Source organism: Teleopsis dalmanni, chromosome 2 (genome assembly GCF_002237135.1).
Source record: "Teleopsis dalmanni isolate 2A chromosome 2, ASM223713v2, whole genome shotgun sequence".
Taxonomy (NCBI): Eukaryota; Metazoa; Arthropoda; class Insecta; order Diptera; family Diopsidae; genus Teleopsis; species Teleopsis dalmanni.
The window spans coordinates 101,146,465-101,169,660 of NC_051847.1; the positions used below are offsets into that span (position 1 = coordinate 101,146,465).

General features: G+C 32.3%; 3 protein-coding genes across 6 annotated transcripts; 2 read left to right on the forward strand and 1 right to left on the reverse strand.

Annotated features, from left to right (window-relative positions):
* Window positions 1-235: 235 nt before the first annotated feature.
* LOC119680589 (polycomb protein PHO-like) lies at window positions 236-8,428 on the reverse strand. 4 transcript variants are annotated; one of them, XM_038093491.1, is made up of 7 exons: window positions 8,157-8,178; window positions 7,832-8,011; window positions 7,462-7,747; window positions 7,244-7,406; window positions 3,449-4,525; window positions 3,269-3,388; window positions 236-402 (listed from the first exon to the last, which is right to left on the reverse strand). In XM_038093491.1, exons 3-7 carry the CDS (start codon window positions 7,664-7,666, stop codon window positions 276-278), a joined length of 1,692 nt encoding a protein of 563 aa, XP_037949419.1. In that variant the 5' UTR covers window positions 7,667-7,747; window positions 7,832-8,011; window positions 8,157-8,178; the 3' UTR covers window positions 236-275. The 4 variants fall into 4 exon arrangements, with proteins under 4 accessions (XP_037949419.1, XP_037949417.1, XP_037949420.1 ...); XM_038093489.1 differs by lacking the exons at window positions 7,832-8,011; window positions 8,157-8,178 and adding an exon at window positions 8,309-8,428 and having other exon boundaries at window positions 7,462-7,672; XM_038093492.1 differs by lacking the exon at window positions 8,157-8,178 and having other exon boundaries at window positions 7,462-7,672; window positions 7,832-8,123.
* Window positions 8,429-10,818: 2,390 nt separating this feature from the next.
* LOC119675198 lies at window positions 10,819-15,214 on the forward strand. Its single transcript, XM_038086388.1, has 4 exons — window positions 10,819-11,157; window positions 14,231-14,469; window positions 14,611-14,750; window positions 14,806-15,214. The coding sequence occupies exons 1-4, from the start codon at window positions 10,819-10,821 to the stop codon at window positions 15,171-15,173; spliced, it is 1,086 nt and encodes a 361-aa protein (XP_037942316.1). The 3' UTR covers window positions 15,174-15,214.
* A 420-nt stretch (window positions 15,215-15,634) lies between these two features.
* Window positions 15,635-19,627, forward strand: LOC119675199 (uncharacterized protein K02A2.6-like). The gene is made up of 3 exons (XM_038086389.1): window positions 15,635-16,367; window positions 16,542-18,293; window positions 18,336-19,627. Exons 1-3 carry the CDS (start codon window positions 15,635-15,637, stop codon window positions 19,625-19,627), a joined length of 3,777 nt encoding a protein of 1,258 aa, XP_037942317.1.
* Window positions 19,628-23,196: the final 3,569 nt, after the last annotated feature.

A 23,196-nucleotide genomic window follows, 5' to 3' on the forward strand; every position in this document is an offset into this window, starting at 1 on the left:
TATGTTCCAAAATTCAAAAAATTTAAATGATAAATGTTTAGTTTACTAAAACACTCTCAGATCTGTTGTGATAAAACTATTTTAACATTATTTCGTAAGCGGATTAAAAAAACCGTAAAAAGAAATATAGTATTAAAATCGCTTTTTTGTAGCAATAACTTAAATAATATAATAATATATATAAATAACTATAAATTAAAACTATAACTAATTTACTTAACTAAAAAATGCGGTATTAGAATTTATTTCTATATTTTATTCATTTCATTAACAACTTAGTCCGTATACAATATATAGGAAGAATTTGAATCATTCATTTCAACCTTCACAAAATTTTGAGTACCCATTTGTAAAGGACTGTTAGAATCGTTATTGGAATTATGACGACCACTAGAGCTGCGTCTGGAAATAATAGAAAAAATACAAAATAAATATATATTACATTTATAAAAATCATAATATGATTAATATGATTGTTCGCAAACATTCGGCCGCTTTACGAGTATAACATTTCATTCTAGTATACACTAGTTAAGTTTATTTACTGTTCTAATAAAATATTACAAAAACCGAAAATTTAAATAAGGAATCAATGGAAGCACCTTATAAGATAGAAATTTCCAATACTATCTTATATAAAATTCTTTTTTATAAAAGTGTGCTTAAGCTAGTAGTGGACCTAAAGTGTAGAAAATTAAAATTTTACAAAAAATTTAGTCTAAAACTCTACGAGAAATGAGCAACACTTCTTGGTAAATAGATAATGCTCACATTATAGTGGATATTATTTTACGAAAATTGAATTTAAGAAATAAATTACATTTTTGTTTTTATGATTAAAGTAAATTTAGAAGCAACGCTATATACTTAAGGTATTGGAAAAATTAGCTAAACATGTAGAAAGCAGATTCCGGCTAAAGCGAAAATAAAGGTATTATATAGTTTAATGGTAAATTACTTCTCGATGTAACTATGCGAAAGACAGCTTTTCAATAATAGTGACTACCGATGGATATACTCAACTTCTTGGTGTTCTAGCATTATCTTCAACTACTGGAAAAGCAATAGGTGACGCTATGTTCAACATACTCTTGATTTATTATAGTTCCGCTTTTGCTTCTTGTCTTGTTATAGTGGGAGTAACCTTTTTTTATAAATTGCAATGTTTGATCTTATAATCAGAGGTTATGTAGAAGATTGTACAGTATGTGCTGCAGTTTTGCAGTACAAAGAACGCTTCTTTTGGTTGTGTCTAATCCCCCGTGGACTCTTAAGGATGTTGGAGTTAGTCGTTTTGGAGTCATTGAAGCTTGATAATCTTATAACGTAGGCGAGTCAGAGTCACATCTCTGTGAATGAGTGAACGTATCTAAAGGTCTATTATAAAAAATTTCGCTATTTGATTGTCAAATACACTTATCAATAGATATCAGTATTTAGTTTTAGTGGTTAAGCTTCTGTACGTTAACTTTATATTATGCAATGCAATTTCTTATTTTGCTCTCCAATTTACTATTTCGTTAAAGCACTTCGGAGATATAGAGTTAACTCTCATTATGTATTTTCTACCACAAAAATTGCGTCATCTGCAAATTTAGTTATATGTATATGTATTCTATATGCAGGTGACAGTATATTGAAAGAGTAGACTAGAAAAAATGAAGTTTAACGTGCAACTTCATTTCTTCTAGTCTATTTTGGCAAACAGCAAATCTTGCATATCTGCGCATAATGCAAGCAAATCACATTTTGTATAGAAATAAATAATTAATATAAATTGAAAATTAAAATGAATACAGAATTAAAAGAAATCATAAGAATATTGAAATTTCTTCTTTTTTTCCCAATTTTCAATTTATGAAATTTTTAAATTTTGTTTAAATTTTTGTTTACATATGACTTTTGACATATGATTGCAGTATTCGTTAGAATTTCCAATGAAGGTTCACAATAGTTCGCTTATTACGTTGATAACACTGTTCTTTGCTGGCCAAAGTATTTGGCCAGTAAACAACTATTGGCTTAGATAGGGAAAATAATGTTGTTGTATTGCGTACATGTCAGCCAGTATAGGCCAGCAACTTGCTGTTTTGCCGCACTTGCGAGCCACCGAAAACGCCTATTATTAAACTATTGTGTTTGTGTATTTATCATCTGATATCATTTTATTTAGATATAAAATTGTTTATTGGCTAGCAGACAAACCATATGAAAAAGCTTTTAGTTAAAAACTTCCAGCATATATTTCTTTCTATTTTTTAAAACTTTATCAGTGCTTAATTTTTGTAAAAAAGCAAAAAATTTTGGTTTATAATTAACTTATTACAATTTTTTAAAACAAAACATTTACAAATGTTCACAAAAATCAACATATGTATAAAAATAGGCCAATTTATCACAGTAAACATTAAATATAATATTAATTATTTTAAAAATTTTAAAAACATTATTTTTTTATTTTAAAACAACCGCTTAGACGGAGTATTGTCACAATAATAGGTTAGTATATATTATAGATAGGTTACAATAGATTATTGTGACATTACTCCGTTTTAGCGGTTGTTTTAACATAAAAAAATAATGTTTAAATTTTTAAAATAATTAATATTACTCAGTTATGTCTAATTTACATTATTTGGTCTTGTTGTTGTTGTAACTAAAAGGATTACAAGACGAATACATGGGATAAGGAATGGAAAAGGTGGGAGTGAGTGTTGGGATTTGGTCTTAAATGCATTCGGCTTATAAATTGATTATATAATCGACAAAGACTAGCAATTGAAAATGAAATAATCACAAAAAAAAAAATTTTTTTGATTACTCTAAAATTACTCTAAAAAATATAATAAGTTAAAAAAGAAAAATAAATGAAATTCCATGAAATTTTCAAGTGAAATACTGCATTATTTTATTAAAGTCTTTCTCCGCTGTCACATCTATAAAATATAGGTATATAAAAGCCAGGAATTTATGTCAAAATTTCAAAGTTATATTTTAAAAATAAAAATGTTGAATAAAAAATACAAGCTGTCTACTTGGGCTTGTCTTTTAAAATTTTTGAAAAATTAAATATATTAGAAATATTTAATAGTAATCAACGTCTGACGTTGTAATCAAACTAACCGGTGTGAACATGAAATAATTAAAAAAAAAACCGTACAAGAAATGAAATTAAAATAAATGTTTTCAATCTCATTTTTTTAATGAGATTTTTAATCTTATTAGAAACGAATTTAAACAAATGAAAAATGTATAGATAAAAACTTACTTGGCTTTTGCGTGAGTCAAAATATGGGACTTTAAATTCGTTGATTGAGCAAATTTTTTGTTGCAGCCATCAAACGGACATACATATGGTCTATCTCCTGTGTGAATTCGCACATGTGTTCTTTTGGTTAAAAATATTTAAAATTATTATTTTTGTATATATGACTGTATAAAACATTACCTTAAATTAAAGTCCAGAGAAAATCTTTTGCCACAACCTTCGAATGTACACTGAAAAGGTTTCTCCCCAGTGTGCACAAGTTGATGTCTTTTAAGCTTTGAACTCTCTACAAAAGCTTTACCGCATTCAGCACAAACGTGTACACGAGGACCATGAGTATGCAGATGTTTTCGCATAGCCGAGTTATCACGAAAATATTTATTACAATCTTTATGCGGACATGCAATTTTTTTGTCAGTTACTAGCGAATTTTCAGTATTGATATGATTGCTACTGTATGTCAAAGGTGGAGGTGAAGATGATAAAGACGAATTAAAGTTATTACCAGGTTGTACACTGACAGTTCGAACAGATACTCCTTCTTGTACCGAAAATACGGTATTTGCAGAGGTAGAAGGTGTTATCATTGGTTGTGAAATAGGAAAACATTTTTCTCTATTGTCACTATCATTTTTTCTCATTTTTAGTTTATCACTGTTCGAATTTCGGGCGAATTCAGAAAGCTGTTTTGGATCTGACAAATCTAAATCTGGTAAAGTAGTATTAGATATGGAAGATAAATTTGTACATTTATTTATATTTTCTTGAGCTAGCATTTGTTGCTGTTTTTGTTGTTGTAATATTAACTGTTGTTGTAAAGATTGTTGTTTTTGAAAAATTTCATTTTCCGCACAATTGTTTTTAATCGATATAATTCCATTAACTCTTTGGTCCAGATTACTTGTGTTTGTTAACATTTTTTCATATTCATTATTTATTTCTATATTTGGTTCATCTTCGTCATCAGATGTACCTGATGTCCACATAGTAACACTAAATTCGCCTTCCATTGTTTTTATTTGTACAAGTTTTTGTTCCCATCGGCGTGGCTTAACAGTGTTTAAATCATCTTGTACATAAAGTTGACAACTTTTGTGTTGGCGTTGTCGATGCAAACGTGAGTTATGTTGTTTATAATTATTAGTAATGTGGGAGTTTGAAGGTATAGAATTGATCATATTTGACATATTTGAATCGGTTAGATTTGAAGGTATAGTTAAAGCTGATGTACTGCCTTTTGACACTATTTTAATTTTTCTAAAATTTAAATTCAAAATAAAGAACAAAGCATATAGAGACATTTAAATTTTTAGTTTAAATTAATTGATTTTTTATATTAGTTTTGTACAGAATGTTAAGAGTAAAATTTAAATCCAAAAATATATAATGACCCAAAACACAATAGAATAACCGCAACTCCAAGCGTTATTAATTTGTGGAGCACAAGGGACTACTATTTAACCATGAAAAGTATAATTTCAGATTGCAATTTATATTTAAACTACTAAACCGAACGATGGTAAATAAGAATGTTAGTAGAGAAGATTGCATAATTCGGCATTATATATATTAGTAACGTCGACCTTGTATTTTATTGCGCGTTTTATAGTTGTCATGTGATCTATTGATCCACACAACTAAAATCAAAACGCAACAAAAAAACCAATAGATTCCTTAAAAATTTATGCGTGTGTGCATTTGCTTTGCTGTAGAAACATTTAATTTATTGAAACAAGTAAAAAGATTCAACTAATATGTATACATTCAAGCCAATAATAGGCGGAGACTTCAATGCCAAAAACATTAACTGATGCTGTCGGTTAACAACAAAAGCACATAACTATATAACGTGAAACAGATAAACGTGAAACAGATAAAATGTTCATTTTAACAGCCGATCCAACTTTTTAGTCAACGAATATCAACAAAATTCCAGACCTGATTGCTTTTTATATTATAAAAAACTTTCAATGAGCTATGGTTAAATAAATTTTGCTTTTAATCTCAACTCAGAACATTATTCGATATATCTGATCTTAAATGAAGCAATGATCTATATTTCCTACACACAAAAAGAGAATAACATACTGTTACCGAGCAGCATGGTTACCACATTTGCCGATTACACAGCCGTATGTGCAACAGAAAAAACCATAGAAGCAGGTCCAGCGAAACTATAAATTGCAGTAGACAAAATGGAAAGAGGAATGAAAACATAGAGAATTAAACTAAAATATAATAAATCTATCAATCAATAAAGTTGGACTTCACCAACGAAAAAGCAAATTAGCTCTTAATAATACAATAAAAATCTCAACCCTATACGCAAATACTGGAAAATATCGCATAAGTTTTGAGCTAGGTTAATATAGAAGAAGCCCAAAAATTAACTCAATCTGAAGGTTAAAAAAATAAACTGGTTTATCTGATGCATATTAAAACTCTCCGTATGTAATAAAAAATAATTTGCAATCAAATCCTAAAACCCATATTGTTTTATGGTGCACATATTTGAAACTTTGCCACCCAATGCAGGATCAACATAATTTAAAGGCTTTAAAATAAAATCCTCAGAAATATTTTTAACGCCCGAAAGTGCGTTCGTAATGTCGATATTTACCAAGGCCTTAACATCTCAACCAAAGCTGAAGAAATTAAAGAACAAGCGGAAGCTCGTTCTAAGCGACTTCAGAGGTAAATAAAAGAGATACTAAGAAATTCTGAAAAATTGAGACACAGACAAAGACATCAGATTAGCAATCAACACAGCAAATACACCATAGTTAATACATCTCCGTAGTTACGTAGGTATCTACAGCTTCAATAATGTCGGCAGTCAACAAATATACAAAACGGACTTATAGAAAAGAATATCTTTCATTGTACGAAAATGTATTTAAAGCATCATAATCCCACTTTCAAGTTGCAGTAATAGCTGAAATAGAAGCGTCAGCCTTGCTCAAACTTGAAAGTCTGCTTCAACAGCAATATTATAACAAATACAAAAACAAAAAGTTGTGGTTGCGAAGTGAGTAGGAAAATATGTGACTTAATTACATTCTAAACCGATTTGCGAAAAATATCAATATAAAAATTTCTAGATTGTATTCATAAAGTTAGCAAAATGCCACTGCATCCACGCAACACACGAAAGAGACAAATTGTGGCAGATAATTGTCAAAAGGAATCAAGAGTATATACACATTACCAGAAATCGCTAGAAAAAGTTAAATTCCTATATCAAAAATTGAAAAATATCTGTCTATACACTGGCAACTTGCATTGAGTGTACAAAATAATCGGATGTAGAATAATATGATTTTCCTGAAAATATTAAAGATATGGGAAAGTGGAACATTTATGTATTAACATTGAATGTAAAAATATCCGGAATTTAAAAAGAATATTATATTTTGCAATTATTTTTCGAGAAAACTCAACGAAGTAGTTAAGATAAAGTTAAATAATCATATCAAATATAAAATTTAATCTATATAGATTATTTAAAACTTAAGCGCGTAGCTTAATGGTTGCACATTGGAAGATATACATATATATATGGGAGTTAGTTCCATTAAAAAAAAAAATTTTTAAAAGCAGAAAGTAATTTTTTATTTTATGAATACCGAAGCAAACAGAGCGATGTTAGTATAAATAATAAATACAAATATTAATATTAAATACGTTACATAACACATATATGTATATATGTATCAATTTACGAAAAGGTGGTTCTAATTTCTGTTTCGTAGTTCAAAATAAAATGAAATTTAAATTCTGGTTAAGATGAAATATATAGCTTATCAAGAGAGAAGTATTATTATGAAGAACATGAACATTATGAAGGAGCAACCTGTTGATTTTTTATGTGAAAACTTTCTATCAATAAAATTAAATAGTTTTATTTCTCTTTAAGTAAAATTCTATACCACATGTACTTCTGGTTAACACAAGTTTTAAATTTATTTTACTTACTTAGAAGTGAGAATTGGTGATGGCGTTGTTCTTGTTGTTGCCTGCGATTTAACCTCCTTACTATTTATGTTGCTTACGAAAGTTGTATTTGCATATGTGGTATGTTCACTTTGATTTAAATCTTTAATTTGTCCAGAATTCATTACTTCCTCAGAAATCAGATCTAAACATACATATAAAAATTATTAATCAAAGAACACATAATATAGACTTTTTACCATCATTAATATTGTGTGTCAGCAATCCTTGAACTTGACAATTCTTAGTTGTAACGACTCCGTATTCATCATTGCTTAGTAAAATTCCATATTCCGAGGAATACGGGACAGGTATACCAACAATATTTGAGAAATTGGACACAATATTGTCCTCTTCTATTGTTATAGCATTGGGATCACCGCACATTAAAACAGACTGAGACATTTTTCTCTAAAAAAGACGCGTTTTCAGTTTCCCTCTTGTATTGTTCGCATATATCAAAATTTACAGCGTTGAATAAAGTAACTGCGATTTTAAGTTTTATTTTCAAATTAATAATGTAATGCTTTTTGTTATTTAAGACATTTTGTTGGTAACAATATAACCCACCTCAAGGTACGTGGAAATCACACTTCAAAATATAAATAAAAATGTTTTTAAATAGGCGAAAACAATTATTAACTTAGTAAATCCGAATTCACATTTTAAACAATATTTTCTGGTAGACTCAGCTTAGTTCGGCAAAGTATTCAGAACGAAACATTTTTTGCGATTTGGAAGATACCTTTACTGAAATACCGAACATACGGTTACACATTTTGAAACACAAAATATTGTTCAATTTACAAGACACACATATATAAGTCAAATTATAACAAATATTACTTTGACTAATTATTAAATATTATTTTATAATAAAATATGAGTTACAAACCAAAAACAAAACATAATAGTTAAACATGGCGGAGTCAAAGTGTTACCAGTGCAAATTATTCTAAAAGATTTAAGTTCTAGATTACACCATTTAACAATTAAGCGGGTGTTACACTACAATTATGACTTTTGATTCAGAATGACGGCACTTACTGTTGAATACACGGCATTCATATATAGTAGCCTGTTTGGGCTTCATCATTATTTGAAATGAATGGCTTTAATTGAAGTACCCATGCAATTGTTTTCGGATATTAAATTCAATATTACTTTTTTGCACTTTATATTACACATCTACATATAAATTTATAATATTAAAAGCTGTTTTCGATACTAACATTTGTTTTGTTTGAAATTGAAATAAATTTAAAAGTTGTTTAAATAATTGGAAATACCAATTATAAATAAGAACAAACTATTTTATTTAAAACATTTACTAATTGAATCCAATACTATATTCAAACACACCTTAATTTCGCAAAAATCGTTGAAACGAAGCCTCAAATTAAAAGAAATATCAAATGCAACTATGCGAAAGATGAATTTGAAACAAGAGATAAGTTGAGCTAACGAAAAATTGACATTTATTTTTTAAAATTGCTGACTTTAATAAAACCGGGAAAGTTTTTGAAAGTAGTGCAATTTTTTAAATTTGTATATAGAGAAAAACTAATTAATTTAAAATAGAGTTAAAAATAATAATTCAAATACCTATAATTCACTAAAGCTTATAAACAATATTATGTGAAAAATTTTTAGTTTGTGATAGATCGGATTTTTATATTTGTAAAATTTATTTTAACATTTCATATGAGAAATATTGCTGGATGGACAGCATCACTTAACCATTGATTTAAGAAAAGTTGATTGTGGAACATGAAAAAACAGTTGTGTTCTGTATTTTCACCTTTGTTTATTCTGATTGCGTTACATTCGCTGTGTTTGGGAGCGCCTCTATAAATAACTATTAATAAACGATATTTTGTAAAATATTTTTTGATAATATCGAAAACTGTTCGGTTACAGATTTTCACCGTTTGTATATTATTAATTATGGTACATGTGCTGTGTTTAGCGAACCTAATCATTTTATAATCAGTATTCTGTGAAATATTTTGTAAGATATCAAATATATATTAACGATGGAGAATGATAACAAAGGTGCTCCAATATTTCTTAATTTCAAGTGATATTTTAAGTTACCGTCATGAGGGGTAACTGTAAATTTTTATCGACATAATTTAAACACTTAACATCAATGTCGACAATTATCAATCTAGTCCTGAGTAAAAGACTTCAGTGACTATAAAAGTGAAGAATGGACATTTTTTTTCTATTTTTCATTTTACAATTTTTCTAAAAATGTTTGTCAGGATAATTTACAAATAAATTGGTTACATTTCATCGGGTGAACTACTATTTTTCAGACCGCTATGTTGTTCTTTTCAGACTTGTGAACATCAAACTTGAAACAAAATTGTTGGAATGAATCTGTATTCATAATAAATATTTTCTGTCTAAATTTCTACTTTTACTTTTTACCGGAAGTACTATTGTAACGATACGGATACGGCGTTTGATTTTGCTGAGGTATCAGTCAGACGCGGTCCGGGTCGTTGCAATTAATTTGTTTTATTGATTAGTTGACTAGCTAGTACTGTAAGGACGGAATTTTGTACAAATTCCGCCCTACATAAAACTTATTATTTTTTACTAAAAATCATCTGGATAAAACTCGATTTATATATTTGAAACAAATAAACAAAGCCAACCGCGAACATACGCACAAACGACACGCAAAACAAAGCCAACCGCGAACACACGCACACACGACAAGCAAAACAAAGCCAACCGCGAACATACGCACACACGACAAGCATAACAAAGCTGACAGCGAATTATACTTGTGCGGTTGTGCGTGCAATTAAGCAAAGCAAAGTGTCGTATATAAATAGCGGAGATTTTATATGAAAGATCACTTAGCACCGGCACACCGAAGTGAGTAGATCACTACTCCAGCGCTAAGTCCACTTTTAGAAGCCTATAGTGTTTCGACGCTAAGGCTAAATAAATTCGTAGAAACTTGTGAGTAGATTGTATAACGCCTTTGATGTTTTGACGTCTTTGGCTAGAATTTAATTACGTAGATTTGGAAAAAACCCTTTGATGTTCTGACGTCTTTGGGTAAAAATTATTGAATAGACTTTATAAACGCCTTTGATGTTTTGACGTCTTTGGCTAGAAACTAATTACGTAGATTTGAAAAAAACCCTTTGATGTTCTGACGTCTTTGGATAAAACTTACTGAGTAGAATCAAGACTAGAATAAGTTATTTAAAATAATCTTTTTTTTTTAATAAATAAAATTTTAAAATAATAAAAACAAACGGTCTTTTACTTTCCACTCATTGGTTTACCAGCTTCGAACTAGTCAATAAAACAAATTTATTGCAACGACCCGGACCGCGACTGAGTGATACCTCAGCAAAATAAAAACGACGAATCCGTGTCGTTACAATTGGCGCCCGAGCAGGGACTAGTGTTCGATAGTATTCCAAGTGGGAAGAAAAGAATTACCAGGGACCTGATTGGTCAAATCGCAGTGGTCAAGGCTCGAATGGAAATTTAAGATCCAGAGGATAAAATATTAACAACAAGGAACAATGTCGGTGGGATCAAGAGGAATACCAGGAACATATGGAAGTTTAATAAATCCTCCAGTGCGCTCCTACCTTCAGATGGTTGAAGAGGTACAGAAGTGGTTCTGTAAATATGACGGTGGTAAGGATCCACTAGGTTTCATCGATCACATAGAGGAACTGGCGGCTATGTACAGTATCGATGTTAATCTAATTCCCAAGATGATGCCAATACTCTTTGAAGATAAAGCATTAAGATGGTACCGCAACAACCAGAAACCTTGGCCCCTCTGGTCAAGCTTCAAGGAAGATTTCTTAAAATTCTTCAAATCATGTAGATATTTCGAAAACTTAGAAAATGAGGTACGAACACGACTACAAAAGACAAAAGAAAGATTCAAGGATTACTCACTTGACATTATAAATCTAATGCGACACACTGGCATGGATCCAGGTTCGCAATTGGAGCGGGTGTATCGAAACATGAAGGCAGACTACCGGATGTACATTAAACGTTCAGAGTTTACAAGCCTAAATGAATTAACAACACTTGCCGATGACTTCGAAGAACTAAGTACAGAACAGGATAAAGTGAGCCGTAATCGTGTCCGTGAAGTGAACGTAGGGCGCATGATAGTCGAGTCCCCTCAAGCGATGGTGGTACAAAATACAATGAGAAGCATACCCAATATGCCAGCACGGGATAAAATTATCCATAGTCTAAGCTTCGAGTCGTCCATTCCTGATCAGAAACGAAGTAATCAGCCTCAGAACCAATCAACCGCTAAGCAAGCAACAGCATTTATAACTGGAAATGTGACTTCAGCATCACTACCAAAGTCAAGCATAACGACACGACGCGTACAACCTCGAGATTATTTAAAAGCCCAGCAAGAAAATCCACAAGAGCAGACACCTTGTAGGTGCTTAGTACCACCGCGTCAGCGAAGTTCAAAACTCATCACAGAGTCGAAAAGTCAGAGTCCAGATGTACAGCGTCAGAAAAATTTAAAACTCATCACAGAGTCGAAAAGTCAGAGTCCAGATGTACCACGTCTACGAAATTTAAAACTCATCACAGAGTCGAAAAGTCAGAGTCCAGAAATACTGCGTCAGCGAAGTTTAAAACTCATCACAGAGTCGAAAAGTCAGAGTCCAGATGTACCACATCTGCGAAATTCAAAACTCATCACAGAGTCGAAAAGTCAGAGTCCAGACGTACCACGTCAGCGAAATTTAAAACTCATCACAGAGTCGAAAAGTCAGAGTCCAGATGTACCGCGTCAGCGAAGTTTAAAACTCATCACAGAGTCGAAAAGTCAGAGTCCAGATGTACCGCGTCAGCGAAGTTTAAAACTCATCACAGAGTCGAAAAGTCAGAGTGCAGATGTACCGCGTCAGCGAAGTTTCATACTCATCACAGAGTCGAAAAGTCAGAGTCCAGATGTACCACGTGAGCAGGATTATGATTACACCAGTACACATCAAGATGAATTCCTCAAAGTTTTTAGGAATCCTAGAAAGCGGACACGAAACCATTCAACGAAGTAGTCCAGTTCAAATTCCCCGAAGATGGAGGGAAATGTAAGGACGGAATTTTGTACAAATTCCGCCCTACATAAAACTTATTATTTTTTACTAAAAATCATCTGGATAAAACTCGATTTATATATTTGAAACAAATAAACAAAGCCAACCGCGAACATACGCACAAACGACACGCAAAACAAAGCCAACCGCGAACACACGCACACACGACAAGCAAAACAAAGCCAACCGCGAACACACGCACACACGACAAGCAAAACAAAGCCAACCGCGAACATACGCACACACGACAAGCATAACAAAGCTGACAGCGAATTATACTTGTGCGGTTGTGCGTGCAATTAAGCAAAGCAAAGTGTCGTATATAAATAGCGGAGATTTTATATGAAAGATCACTTAGCACCGGCACACCGAAGTGAGTAGATCACTACTCCAGCGCTAAGTCCACTTTTAGAAGCCTATAGTGTTTCGACGCTAAGGCTAAATAAATTCGTAGAAACTTGTGAGTAGATTGTATAACGCCTTTGATGTTTTGACGTCTTTGGCTAGAATTTAATTACGTAGATTTGGAAAAAACCCTTTGATGTTCTGACGTCTTTGGGTAAAAATTATTGAATAGACTTTATAAACGCCTTTGATGTTTTGACGTCTTTGGCTAGAAACTAATTACGTAGATTTGAAAAAAACCCTTTGATGTTCTGACGTCTTTGGATAAAACTTACTGAGTAGAATCAAGACTAGAATAAGTTATTTAAAATAATCTTTTTTTTTTAATAAATAAAATTTTAAAATAATAAAAACAAACGGTCTTTTACTTTCCACTCATTGGTTTACCAGCTTCGAACTAGTCAATAAAACAAATTTATTGCAACGACCCGGACCGCGACTGAGTGATACCTCAGCAAAATAAAAACGACGAATCCGTGTCGTTACAGTACAAGACCAAGGAGAAAGTAAAGATGTTGTTTATTTTAGTTCAAAAAAGAGTATCTTTATTATAAAATTTGCAATACTAGATCAAAAAGAATTATAGTCTATGTTGTTATAATTCTAAGCGGTTACAATAGATTGTAGCAATGGCATCAAAATGCCGACGACGTTATATTCTATGATAATAAAAAGATTCTAGTCTATGGCATCAAAATGCCGTTACAAACTATGACAATACAATAATCCTAGCCTATGGCATTTAATAAAAATTAATATTAACTACTAAATAAAGGAAATATATAAACAGTGAATAAACTATGTAATTATTATTCATATATTATTATTATTATTGTAATTATATATCCAAGTTATAAGTTTATGAAGGGCGGAAATTTGTACATGATTCCGTCTTTACACTATATGTTTACGTCGCAATGTACTGGCGTTAGTTATATACCATGGAACGTTTTCAATTTTATGGCGTCTTAGACTAAAATCTTTGAAGAATTTTGATGATTCATAATGGTTTTAACTCACATTTCTAAAACATAAACTTATTTTCTATTTTCTAAAAATAAACTTATTTACTAAGGATCATTCATTCAGTAGCCGAAACATGCCACCTTATTTAATCCCAAAAGAATTTCTTTTGTTAAAAACGTGCATTTTCTATGTAATACGGCGTTTACATTGGCCGAAAATGGCTCATTTTGGTCAAAAATCGAAAATGAGTATCGAATGCCTCATTCTTGCATATAAAATTTCAAGCACAAAATGAGGAATTTTCTCACATTCTGTATGAATGACGTTCGAATGCATTCCACATATGTTCCAAATGCAAAGGAATCTATTGAACATACCCTAAATGAAAGCTCTTCATGGCATTTTGACAGTTTGAAAAAGCTGTTTTGACATATTTATAAAAAAGATAAACAAATGTTTAGTAGTTTTATTTCAGTTTGAATTGTTACCAACCATGAGCAGCGAAAAATTACTGAAAAAAAAACAAGTTGTGTGGCCGCTCGAGGCGGAAAACATTTTGTGTGAACTTTGGGAGGAAGATATAGAAAACCTCCGTGGCAATAGGAGAAATAGCCACATTTATAAAGAATTTCAACAAAAGCTTTCATTGCGTGGAATGGAGGTGTCGGTTAAAGGAATTTCGAACAAAATAAATAACTTGACGAGCAAGTATAAGTAAATTTAATTACGTTTTTTGTATTAATTTAAATTATACATAAAGTATATTATTTATTTATTTACTAGGTTACATAAATTAAATTTTCTATTTATACAATTAAATTTATTAACTAATATGAAACCTAAAATATATTATAGAAAAGAAAAGGCAGCGATGGGCATGTCGGGTGGATCTCCATCTACTTGGCCGCTGTACCATAAGGTACATGCCATATTAGGCAGTTTTAAAATCCACAACGTCGAAACATTGATGGATGAAACTGGACACGAAGATAACGGTATGGTAATTATAATATTTTTCTTGAATTTATAATAAGTAAAGTAATATTGTAGTTTCAAACATTACTTCATTGGCCGAGCCAGCAGTTTTGGAATCAAATGAAGACACAAGTTTTTGTCCATTGTTCGAGTCAGTTGATTTTCTTTATGACGCAGACGCAGCTTCTCCACTGCAGCAACTTAACTCTTCAACAGATACAAATTCCACTGCTGCGGTTGAAACAACATCTTTTGGAGCATCTGCAAAGAGAAGAAAAACAGACAGCATTTTACAGGAGTTACAATTAATGAGGGAGGAAGATAAGAGAAATGAGAGTAACTGGCAGCGTATTGAAGAGCGGCGAAACGATTTGCTGGAGAGATTGGTCAATAACTGTGAAAACTACCAGCAATCTTTATTAGAAGTTTTAAATAAAAAATAATAATAAATAATTATAGTATAGTAAGCATAGCACTGCTAGCATACCGTATTATGTAATATAAATATTTTTATATTAGTATTAAGTATAATAATAAATCATATTAAGTACAGTATAGTAAGTGTAGAGTTTAAGCTTTTATGTAGATAGAATAAGCTTTGTATAAGAGTAAGCTTGTAAGTTAAAATAAAATAAATAAAAATCAGTCTTGATCGAAACCTAATCGTAAACATTACATTGGCGACGAGGAAAATATTGTTAAAAAAATTATTCAAAAAAAAAAATTAATTTATCGTTAAAAATTATTTAAATTAAAATTAAATTTTAATTAAATTTTTTAAAAAAAAAAAGAAAAAAAATTTTTAAATCATCATATAAAATTATATGAAAAGCAGTTTGACTCGTGCAAAATAAATTATACAAAAAAATTATTTAAAAAAGAAAATTTTTGTTTTTGAAAAAAAATGACACAAAATGAAAGTGTATGCTTCACAAGTACGACCATGTCAGGTGTGCGGGAGTTCAGACCGCAAGTGGACAGTTGGTGCGACTGGGTGGAGATCCTAGACTCCCATTTTGTTGAAATGGCTTGTCAGGACGACAAGATCAAGCGGTCGATCCTGTTAAAAAACATTGGAATGGAGGCTTATGGACTGCTGCGGGACATCTGTGATCCGGATCTGCCTGCAACCCAAACGTATGATAAATTGTGTACGCTTTTGAGAAGTCACTTTTCAAAGCCGATTATTATTTTTCGCGAGCGAAAAATATTTTTTGATGCTGTTCGTGAAAAAGGGCAAACAATTATGGAGTGGTTTGCACTTTTAAAAAAATTAGCAAGAAATTGTAAATTTGGGGCACAATTAAATTCGTTTGTTCTAAATAAATTCGTTACTGCTTTAGACGGTAGAACATTCGAAAGATTGTGTGAAGAAGATGAGACCTTGACAATTGAACGGGCATTAAAAATTGCAATAATTACGGAAGCAAAAAATGAAGCTTTCAAACAGCAACAAACCCATGATGTAGAGGTTAATGCCCTTTTTAAAAGAAATTTGCATTTCAAAGGCGCAAACAGTGCGAGTACGAATAAAGCTTGCATGCATAACAAAAATGCAAACAGCGGCAGCAGCAGCGGCAGCGGCAGTAAAAAGCAACGGCAGAGCTGTAAACACTGTGGTTGGAGAAACCATGAAAGTAGTAGCTGCAAATTTAAAAATTGCAAATGCAATAATTGTGGACGTGTGGGCCATTTGGCCAATATTTGTTTAAAAAAGAAAACAATAAGTATTGTAAATAATAATGAATGCAAAAATTTTTCTAATTTAGTAAATAATTCTGATACTAATAATTTTTCAATTTTTAGTGTAGATGATAAGTGTCATCCCAAGTCACCACCTCCTTTCGTCATTGATGTAGAAGTGAACGGTGTTAAGCTCGCATTTGTGCTAGATTCTGGAGCAGCTTGTTCATTACTTTCGAAAGGCGATTTCCATAAACATTTTGGGAGAATCAAGCTAAAGAAATGCAACGATCAGTTTGTCACATACAGTGGTGATATTGTGGGGATTTTGGGTGAGTTTAGTGCTTCAATTAAGTGTCGTGGACAGTCGCACAAGTTGCGAATTGTGGTTAGTGATACGCTTAGCCGCCCTGTTTTTGGTAGGGATTTTATGTCACTTTTTGGGATGGAAATAAGCACACTGAGTCAGTTAGATGATAGAGTAGCGTTTCTAAAAAGTAGATTTTCTACAGTTTTTGCTGAAGGGTTAGGAACGTATAAGGTGCATAAGGTTAAACTTAGTCTTAAAGAGGATGCAAAACCTGTTTTTTGCAAGCCCAGGCCAGTGCCATTGGCTTGGCGTAAAGAAATCGAAAGACAGATTCAGGATTTGGTAAAAAAGGGTGTTTTAAAATTAATAGAGGATTCAGATTGGGGTACGCCGTTAGTACCAGTGTTAAAGTCTAATGGTGAATTACGTATTTGTGGCGACTATAAGTCGACCATCAATAAGCACCTGCTAGATGTGAGGTATCCGTTACCTAGGATTGAAGAACTATTTGCTTCCCTTAAAGGACAGTTCTTCACCAAACTTGATTTGTCAAATGCGTACAATCAGCTTGAATTGGTAGAAGAATCCCAACGGTTATGCGCATGGAGCACACATTTAGGTATTTTTAAGATAACCAGATTACCATTTGGTGTTAAGCCTGCCGCAGCCATTTTTCAGAAAACTATAGAAAACGCATTGCGTGGTATACCTAATGTTGTTAATTACCTGGACGATATTCTTATATCAGGAGATACTATTGAAGAGCATAGTAACTCCATTGAAAAAGTTTTGAAAAGATTAGAGAGCGTGGGTTTGCGTTTAAACGCTAATAAGTGTGTTTTCTTTCAAAAAACAATTTCCTATTTAGGTTTTGATATTGATAAAAATGGTTTGTCAAAAAACCAAGATAGGATTTCAGCAGTCGTTAATGCTCCAATACCGAACAATTTATCTGAAGTTCGTGCATTTATTGGATTAGTTAATTACTATTCCAAATTTATTCCTAAGTTTGCTGAGATTATGGAGCCGTTATATGCATTGTTAAGAAAGGGTGTTAAATTCAGGTGGACAAAATCATGTCATTATGCCTATGAAAATCTTAAAAAGGAAATTACATCCGATAGATTCCTAGCTTCTTTTGACCCCAGTAAACCTATTATTTTACAAACGGATGCGTCAAATGTCGCTATAGCCGGGACCTTGTCCCACAGTTTTCCTAATGGAACAATTAAACCGATCGCTTTCGTATCTCGAGCGCTTTCGACAGCTGAACGAAATTATAGTGCTATTCAAAAGGAAGCACTAGCCATAGTGTTTGCAGTAACTAAACTGCGACTCTATCTGCTTGGTAATAAGTTTGTTTTGCAAACTGATCATAAGCCGCTTTTGTCAATTTTTGGTGAAAATAAGGGACTACCAGTAATGGCAGCAGCTCGTATTCAGCGATGGGCTTTGACATTGTCTGGATTTGATTATACCATCGAGTATGTCAAGGGGTCAGAAAATTTTACAGACAATATTTCGCGTATACCTCAAGATTTGCTTCCTTCTGTAGATACAGAGGAAAATAGTTATATAAATTTTATAACCAAAAATAATGAGCTAAATTTAGATTTTAAGGTAATTGCAAAAGAGACTGCTCGCGACCCCTGTTTAGCGAAAGTAAAAGCCGCTATTGAAACTGGGAAGTTACATTTGTTAAAAGACAAAATATTTTCGCCTTTTCAAACTAAAAATTTAGAGCTTTCGATTGAGTGCGGATGTATATTATGGGGTTTTAGAAGTGTAATACCTTATACTTTGAAAAACCGTGTTTTAAAAGAGTTACATGCATCTCATTTAGGCATTGTAAAGACAAAAGCTTTGGCTAGGTCGTATGTTTGGTGGCCTAATATAGATAAGGATATAGTAAATCTTATAGATAGATGTATTCCATGTAAAAAGGTTCAGCCTAGTCCAAAGAAAAGCCCACTAATTCCGTGGGAAATGCCTAGCTCAGTATGGTCGCGCATTCACATTGATTTTGCCGGGCCAGTCAAGAATGTTTACTTTTTAGTCGTAGTTGATGCATACTCCAAATGGGTAGAAATTTTTAAAACAAAGCAGATAACAGCGGCATTCACGGTGGAGAAATTAGAAGAGCTATTTTGTAGGTATGGTTTAGTGGATGCCATAGTAAGTGATAATGGAACCCAATTTACAGCATGGGAATTCCAACAATTTTTAAAGGATAATGGCATCAAACAGATTCTTACACCTCCAGGGTTTCCAGCTACAAATGGGCAAGCCGAAAATTTTGTTAAAACTTTTAAAAAATCTCTTGAAGCAAGTTTAAGCTCTGGTGAAAAAGGAAGTTTAGACATAGTGCTTAAGAGATTTCTATTTGATTATCGTACTATGAAGCATTGTACAACAAGAGAGTCTCCAGCTAAACTTATGTTAGGTAGAGAAATGAAAACGCGGTTCGATTTATTAAAACCACCTTTAGTGAAAGACAGAGTGAGAGAAAAACAACTTAGTAACATTCAAAACCATGGGGGTTCTAGAGATGTTATTTTTACGGAAGGCACACCGGTCTTTATCCGAGATTTTTCAGACCCAAATAAGGTAGGATGGCAGGAAGCGGTAATTAAGGAGCGTTTAGGTCGACGAACATATGGTTGCACAATATCAAGAACTAATAGGGTGATTAAGCGCCACGTCGACCAAATGATGGCTTATAGTGGTAGTGCTATAAAAAATGACTTAACTACGAAGGAGTTGAACGGTGCTGCTGAAGAATCAAGTCCAAATGTAGAGTCAGCCGTCGCTACTACGGAAGGGTATGCGACTGAGGATGTAAATGTAGGTAGTGGTTGCTCGCGTCTGCGAGAACGTAAAACTAAGATTAATTATAAGGAATAATTCATGAATATAATTTAATTTATACGGAGTAATAATTTGTTGTTGAATATTTCATAATTATAATTATATAATTTTAAAGTGAATTAAAATGAATTTCAATTATGCTTTACATTTATATTTTATATTTTTTTTATTTATGTATATCGTGTTTAATTATTATAGTTATAATCTTAGGAGGAGGGCTGTAGAGTTTAAGCTTTTATGTAGATAGAATAAGCTTTGTATAAGAGTAAGCTTGTAAGTTAAAATAAAATAAATAAAAATCAGTCTTGATCGAAACCTAATCGTAAACATTACATTACATTAATATTAATTTAGTAATATTAAGGATAAACAGTAATTAGTAATATTAATAAAAAAAAGATTACCTAAAAATGTAGCAATGGCTGATCTTATATTTTCAGATGTTGGATCGTTGTCAGTTAACAAAGCGGTCCATTCTTTCGAGGATGCACTTCAATGTGACAACCGTCTGAAACAAAAAATTTACACACTTATTTCCACATTGGATATTGAGTTACCTATAGCACGCATGCATTGTGGAAACCCTAATATATTAAAACCATTGATGCAATCACGAATTGTTGCTTCATTTAAGGGGTACTGGTTTAAATAAATTGGTTGCATTATTTTCCAGACTTCAGTGCAAAATTCTTTAAGGATTATGCATACAGATGATTTGGACACTCCGAAAAGGTTGCCCACAGTTCTGTACTCCGCGGATGAGCCAAGTGCGTACACTGCAATGGCAACTCTCTTCTCTAATGGAATTGGTCTGCGAAAGTTACTGTTTTGTTTTTTCATACTTTTGACCAAATCGCATAACTCTTTAAAAGTGTCCATTGTCATTCTGAAGTTTTCCTTGAAAAACGATGCATCTCTTTTTGGAACTTCTTCTTCCCAAAAAGTACTTAATCGGAGCTAAAAAATAAGTTTTCAGTTTATATTATATATTTTTTACTTTTATGTTATATATTTTACCTTCATCCAACATTTTTTTGGCACAGGTTCTACTTGGGCTACTAGTGCATTCATTAACAATTGCATTTTTATTTTTTTGTTTTTTTGCTTTCGTTTCGCTTTATTTATACTACTTGTTAATGTGATTACAATAGCTTTTATTGTTTGTAAATAATTTAATTGTTCTGCAATAATCACTTTTTTATGTTGATTGTTCATTTTTGTAAACAAATGTAAATTTAAACAAAATAAATTACTACTTCAAATGTCAAATAAAATTTACATTCACAAATCAGCTGTTGAGAAATGAGAACGAATGAAATACAACGAATGTAAACACTTTCAAATGAGTCATTCAAAATGAGCCATTTTCGGCCAATGTAAACGCCGTATAAGACATCTTTCTAGGCCCAGATGTTTTCAAATGCTGGATTGTGAAATTAATATATTGTTAAGTTTAATTTCTCTCTTCTCATTATCAATGTGACATGGGTAGATTTTGATTCTTTTACATTCTTGTGCCAATACTTCAGCCAATTTAATATTTCATCAAGTCGAACTTAAAATTTTGAAGTTAAAGTAGAAATAGAAGTACAAGGCTTCAATGTTATCGCTTGCAGTGACTACGATTGCTACCCAGTGTACATATGATTCGGTTAAAATTCCTGACGTGTTTAAGAGATCGTGTGTAAAAAGTAGATAAACGATTGTACACAGTATATTGCCTTATGGCACTCTATCTTCAATGGCATATAATGAAACTATTTCATTTTCGTTGTTGACATAAATGAATGTTTTCAAGAGATATCATTTCTTGAATGTATAATAGTTTAAAAGTAAAAGTTGTTTGGATTGAAACAACATCAGATACGATGTAAACGATCAAATTTCTGAGATATGTCCAAAAACAGCTGAGTAGTATTATTTATGCTGGAAAGTGGTGTGGATTTTTTTAATAAGTTTGTGACTTTGTGGATCTTTTTGTATATACATTTTCAAAAAATTAAAAGTTATAAATTGTTGCTGCCACTTTCTTTCGCTATTTTCTCGTTTGTTTTTTTTTTTGACGTTTCTCTTCTGATTTGTGGCTTCCTTGTGTCATCTTGGTGCTTTTGTAGTATAGTTTCCGTTCTTTTTGTGTAATGTTGACATTTTCTGACTGCTCACCACATCACTCCTTCACCAGTGGCTAAGCGGAAGCAATGCTACGTTTTATGTAACATGTTACAAATCTGACTGGTGAACGGACGAATCTGCAGCTGGAAACAATGCGGCTTGATTAAGCTCCTGCCAAGAAGATTTTACTGGATGTGTATCTGGTTCGGTTACAGTGGTGCGGATTGCGGTAACCGTGTGGTTGGTTCAGTTCTTCATTTAGCAAGTAAGTTGCCTTTACTTTATCGATGCTGACTTGCACAGATTAGTTTTTAGTTAAAATAGTGATAAGATCATGATCCCGCCGTATCACTTTGAATGGTCCGTTATAAGGTGCCTTCAGGGTAGGTCATACGTTATCATATCTGAGAATGGTTTTTCATGCTGGACTCAGACATAGTTGATTAATTGTGTCCTTCAGGAATACCGTGAATTCGAAGTCGTGTCCTTCGTCAATCATTTTTTCAAGAAATTCCCTAGGCAGTGTCTATGTACACACTGCGTAAAGTCAACAACACTAGTGGCAATTGATCTGTCCATCTTTGTTTCAGTCTGCATTTAAGTGCTGGTTTAAATGTTTTGTGGAATTGTTCCAGCATTCCGTTTGATTGTGGTTGTCGTGCACTTGCATGTAGATGTTTTGCACCACTCAACTGCATGTATTTCACGAAGAGTTTACGCTCGAACTGTTTCTTTTGGTCTGTGGTAATCTCTTAAAGAACGTCGTAGTGCGAAATCCATCCAGTGACGAATGTCTACTGTATCTGTATGAATGTCCATAATGGGGATAGCGTTAGACCAAATAGCGTCAAATAGTAACTGTATCCATCTGATGATGAAAATGGCCCAACAATGTAGTACATGCTGCGAATCGCCAATCAGATATCTTAAAGACTCCGAGTACTGTCTTATTGTGTCCGGCTATTTTTGGTAGTTGGCATAACATATATGCTCCGCCCATAATTGCTACATACCTTTTTATATTTGGTCAGATGAATTGTTGGATTATCAATTTTTGCGTTTTTATCATTTAAATGTTTGCTGAAAAGATCCTAAGCTTGAAAGAAGTAGATTTCGACAGAAGGTAGCTGGAACAAGCAGTTATGTCACGCTAAAAAGAAATGCAAGGTTACCCACCTTAAGCAGCAGCGAGGCCTCGACAAAAATCATACGAGAGGTGTGATTTCATAAATTTCATAAATTTTAAATTTATGTAAATTCATAAATTTTAAAATATGAAATTTACGGGCTCATCAATTAGAAAAAATGGATTTTTAATAAGCAAATTAATTAAATTCAAAGATGAAATTTACAGGATCATTAATTAAAACTAACAATAGATTTTAAATAAGTACTTACTTACTTAATTGGCCATTACAGACGTGAGTCATCCTTGGCCGCGTCGAGTAGCCTCCGCCAGCTAGTCCAATTAGTTGCTTGCTGTTGCTAGTTGG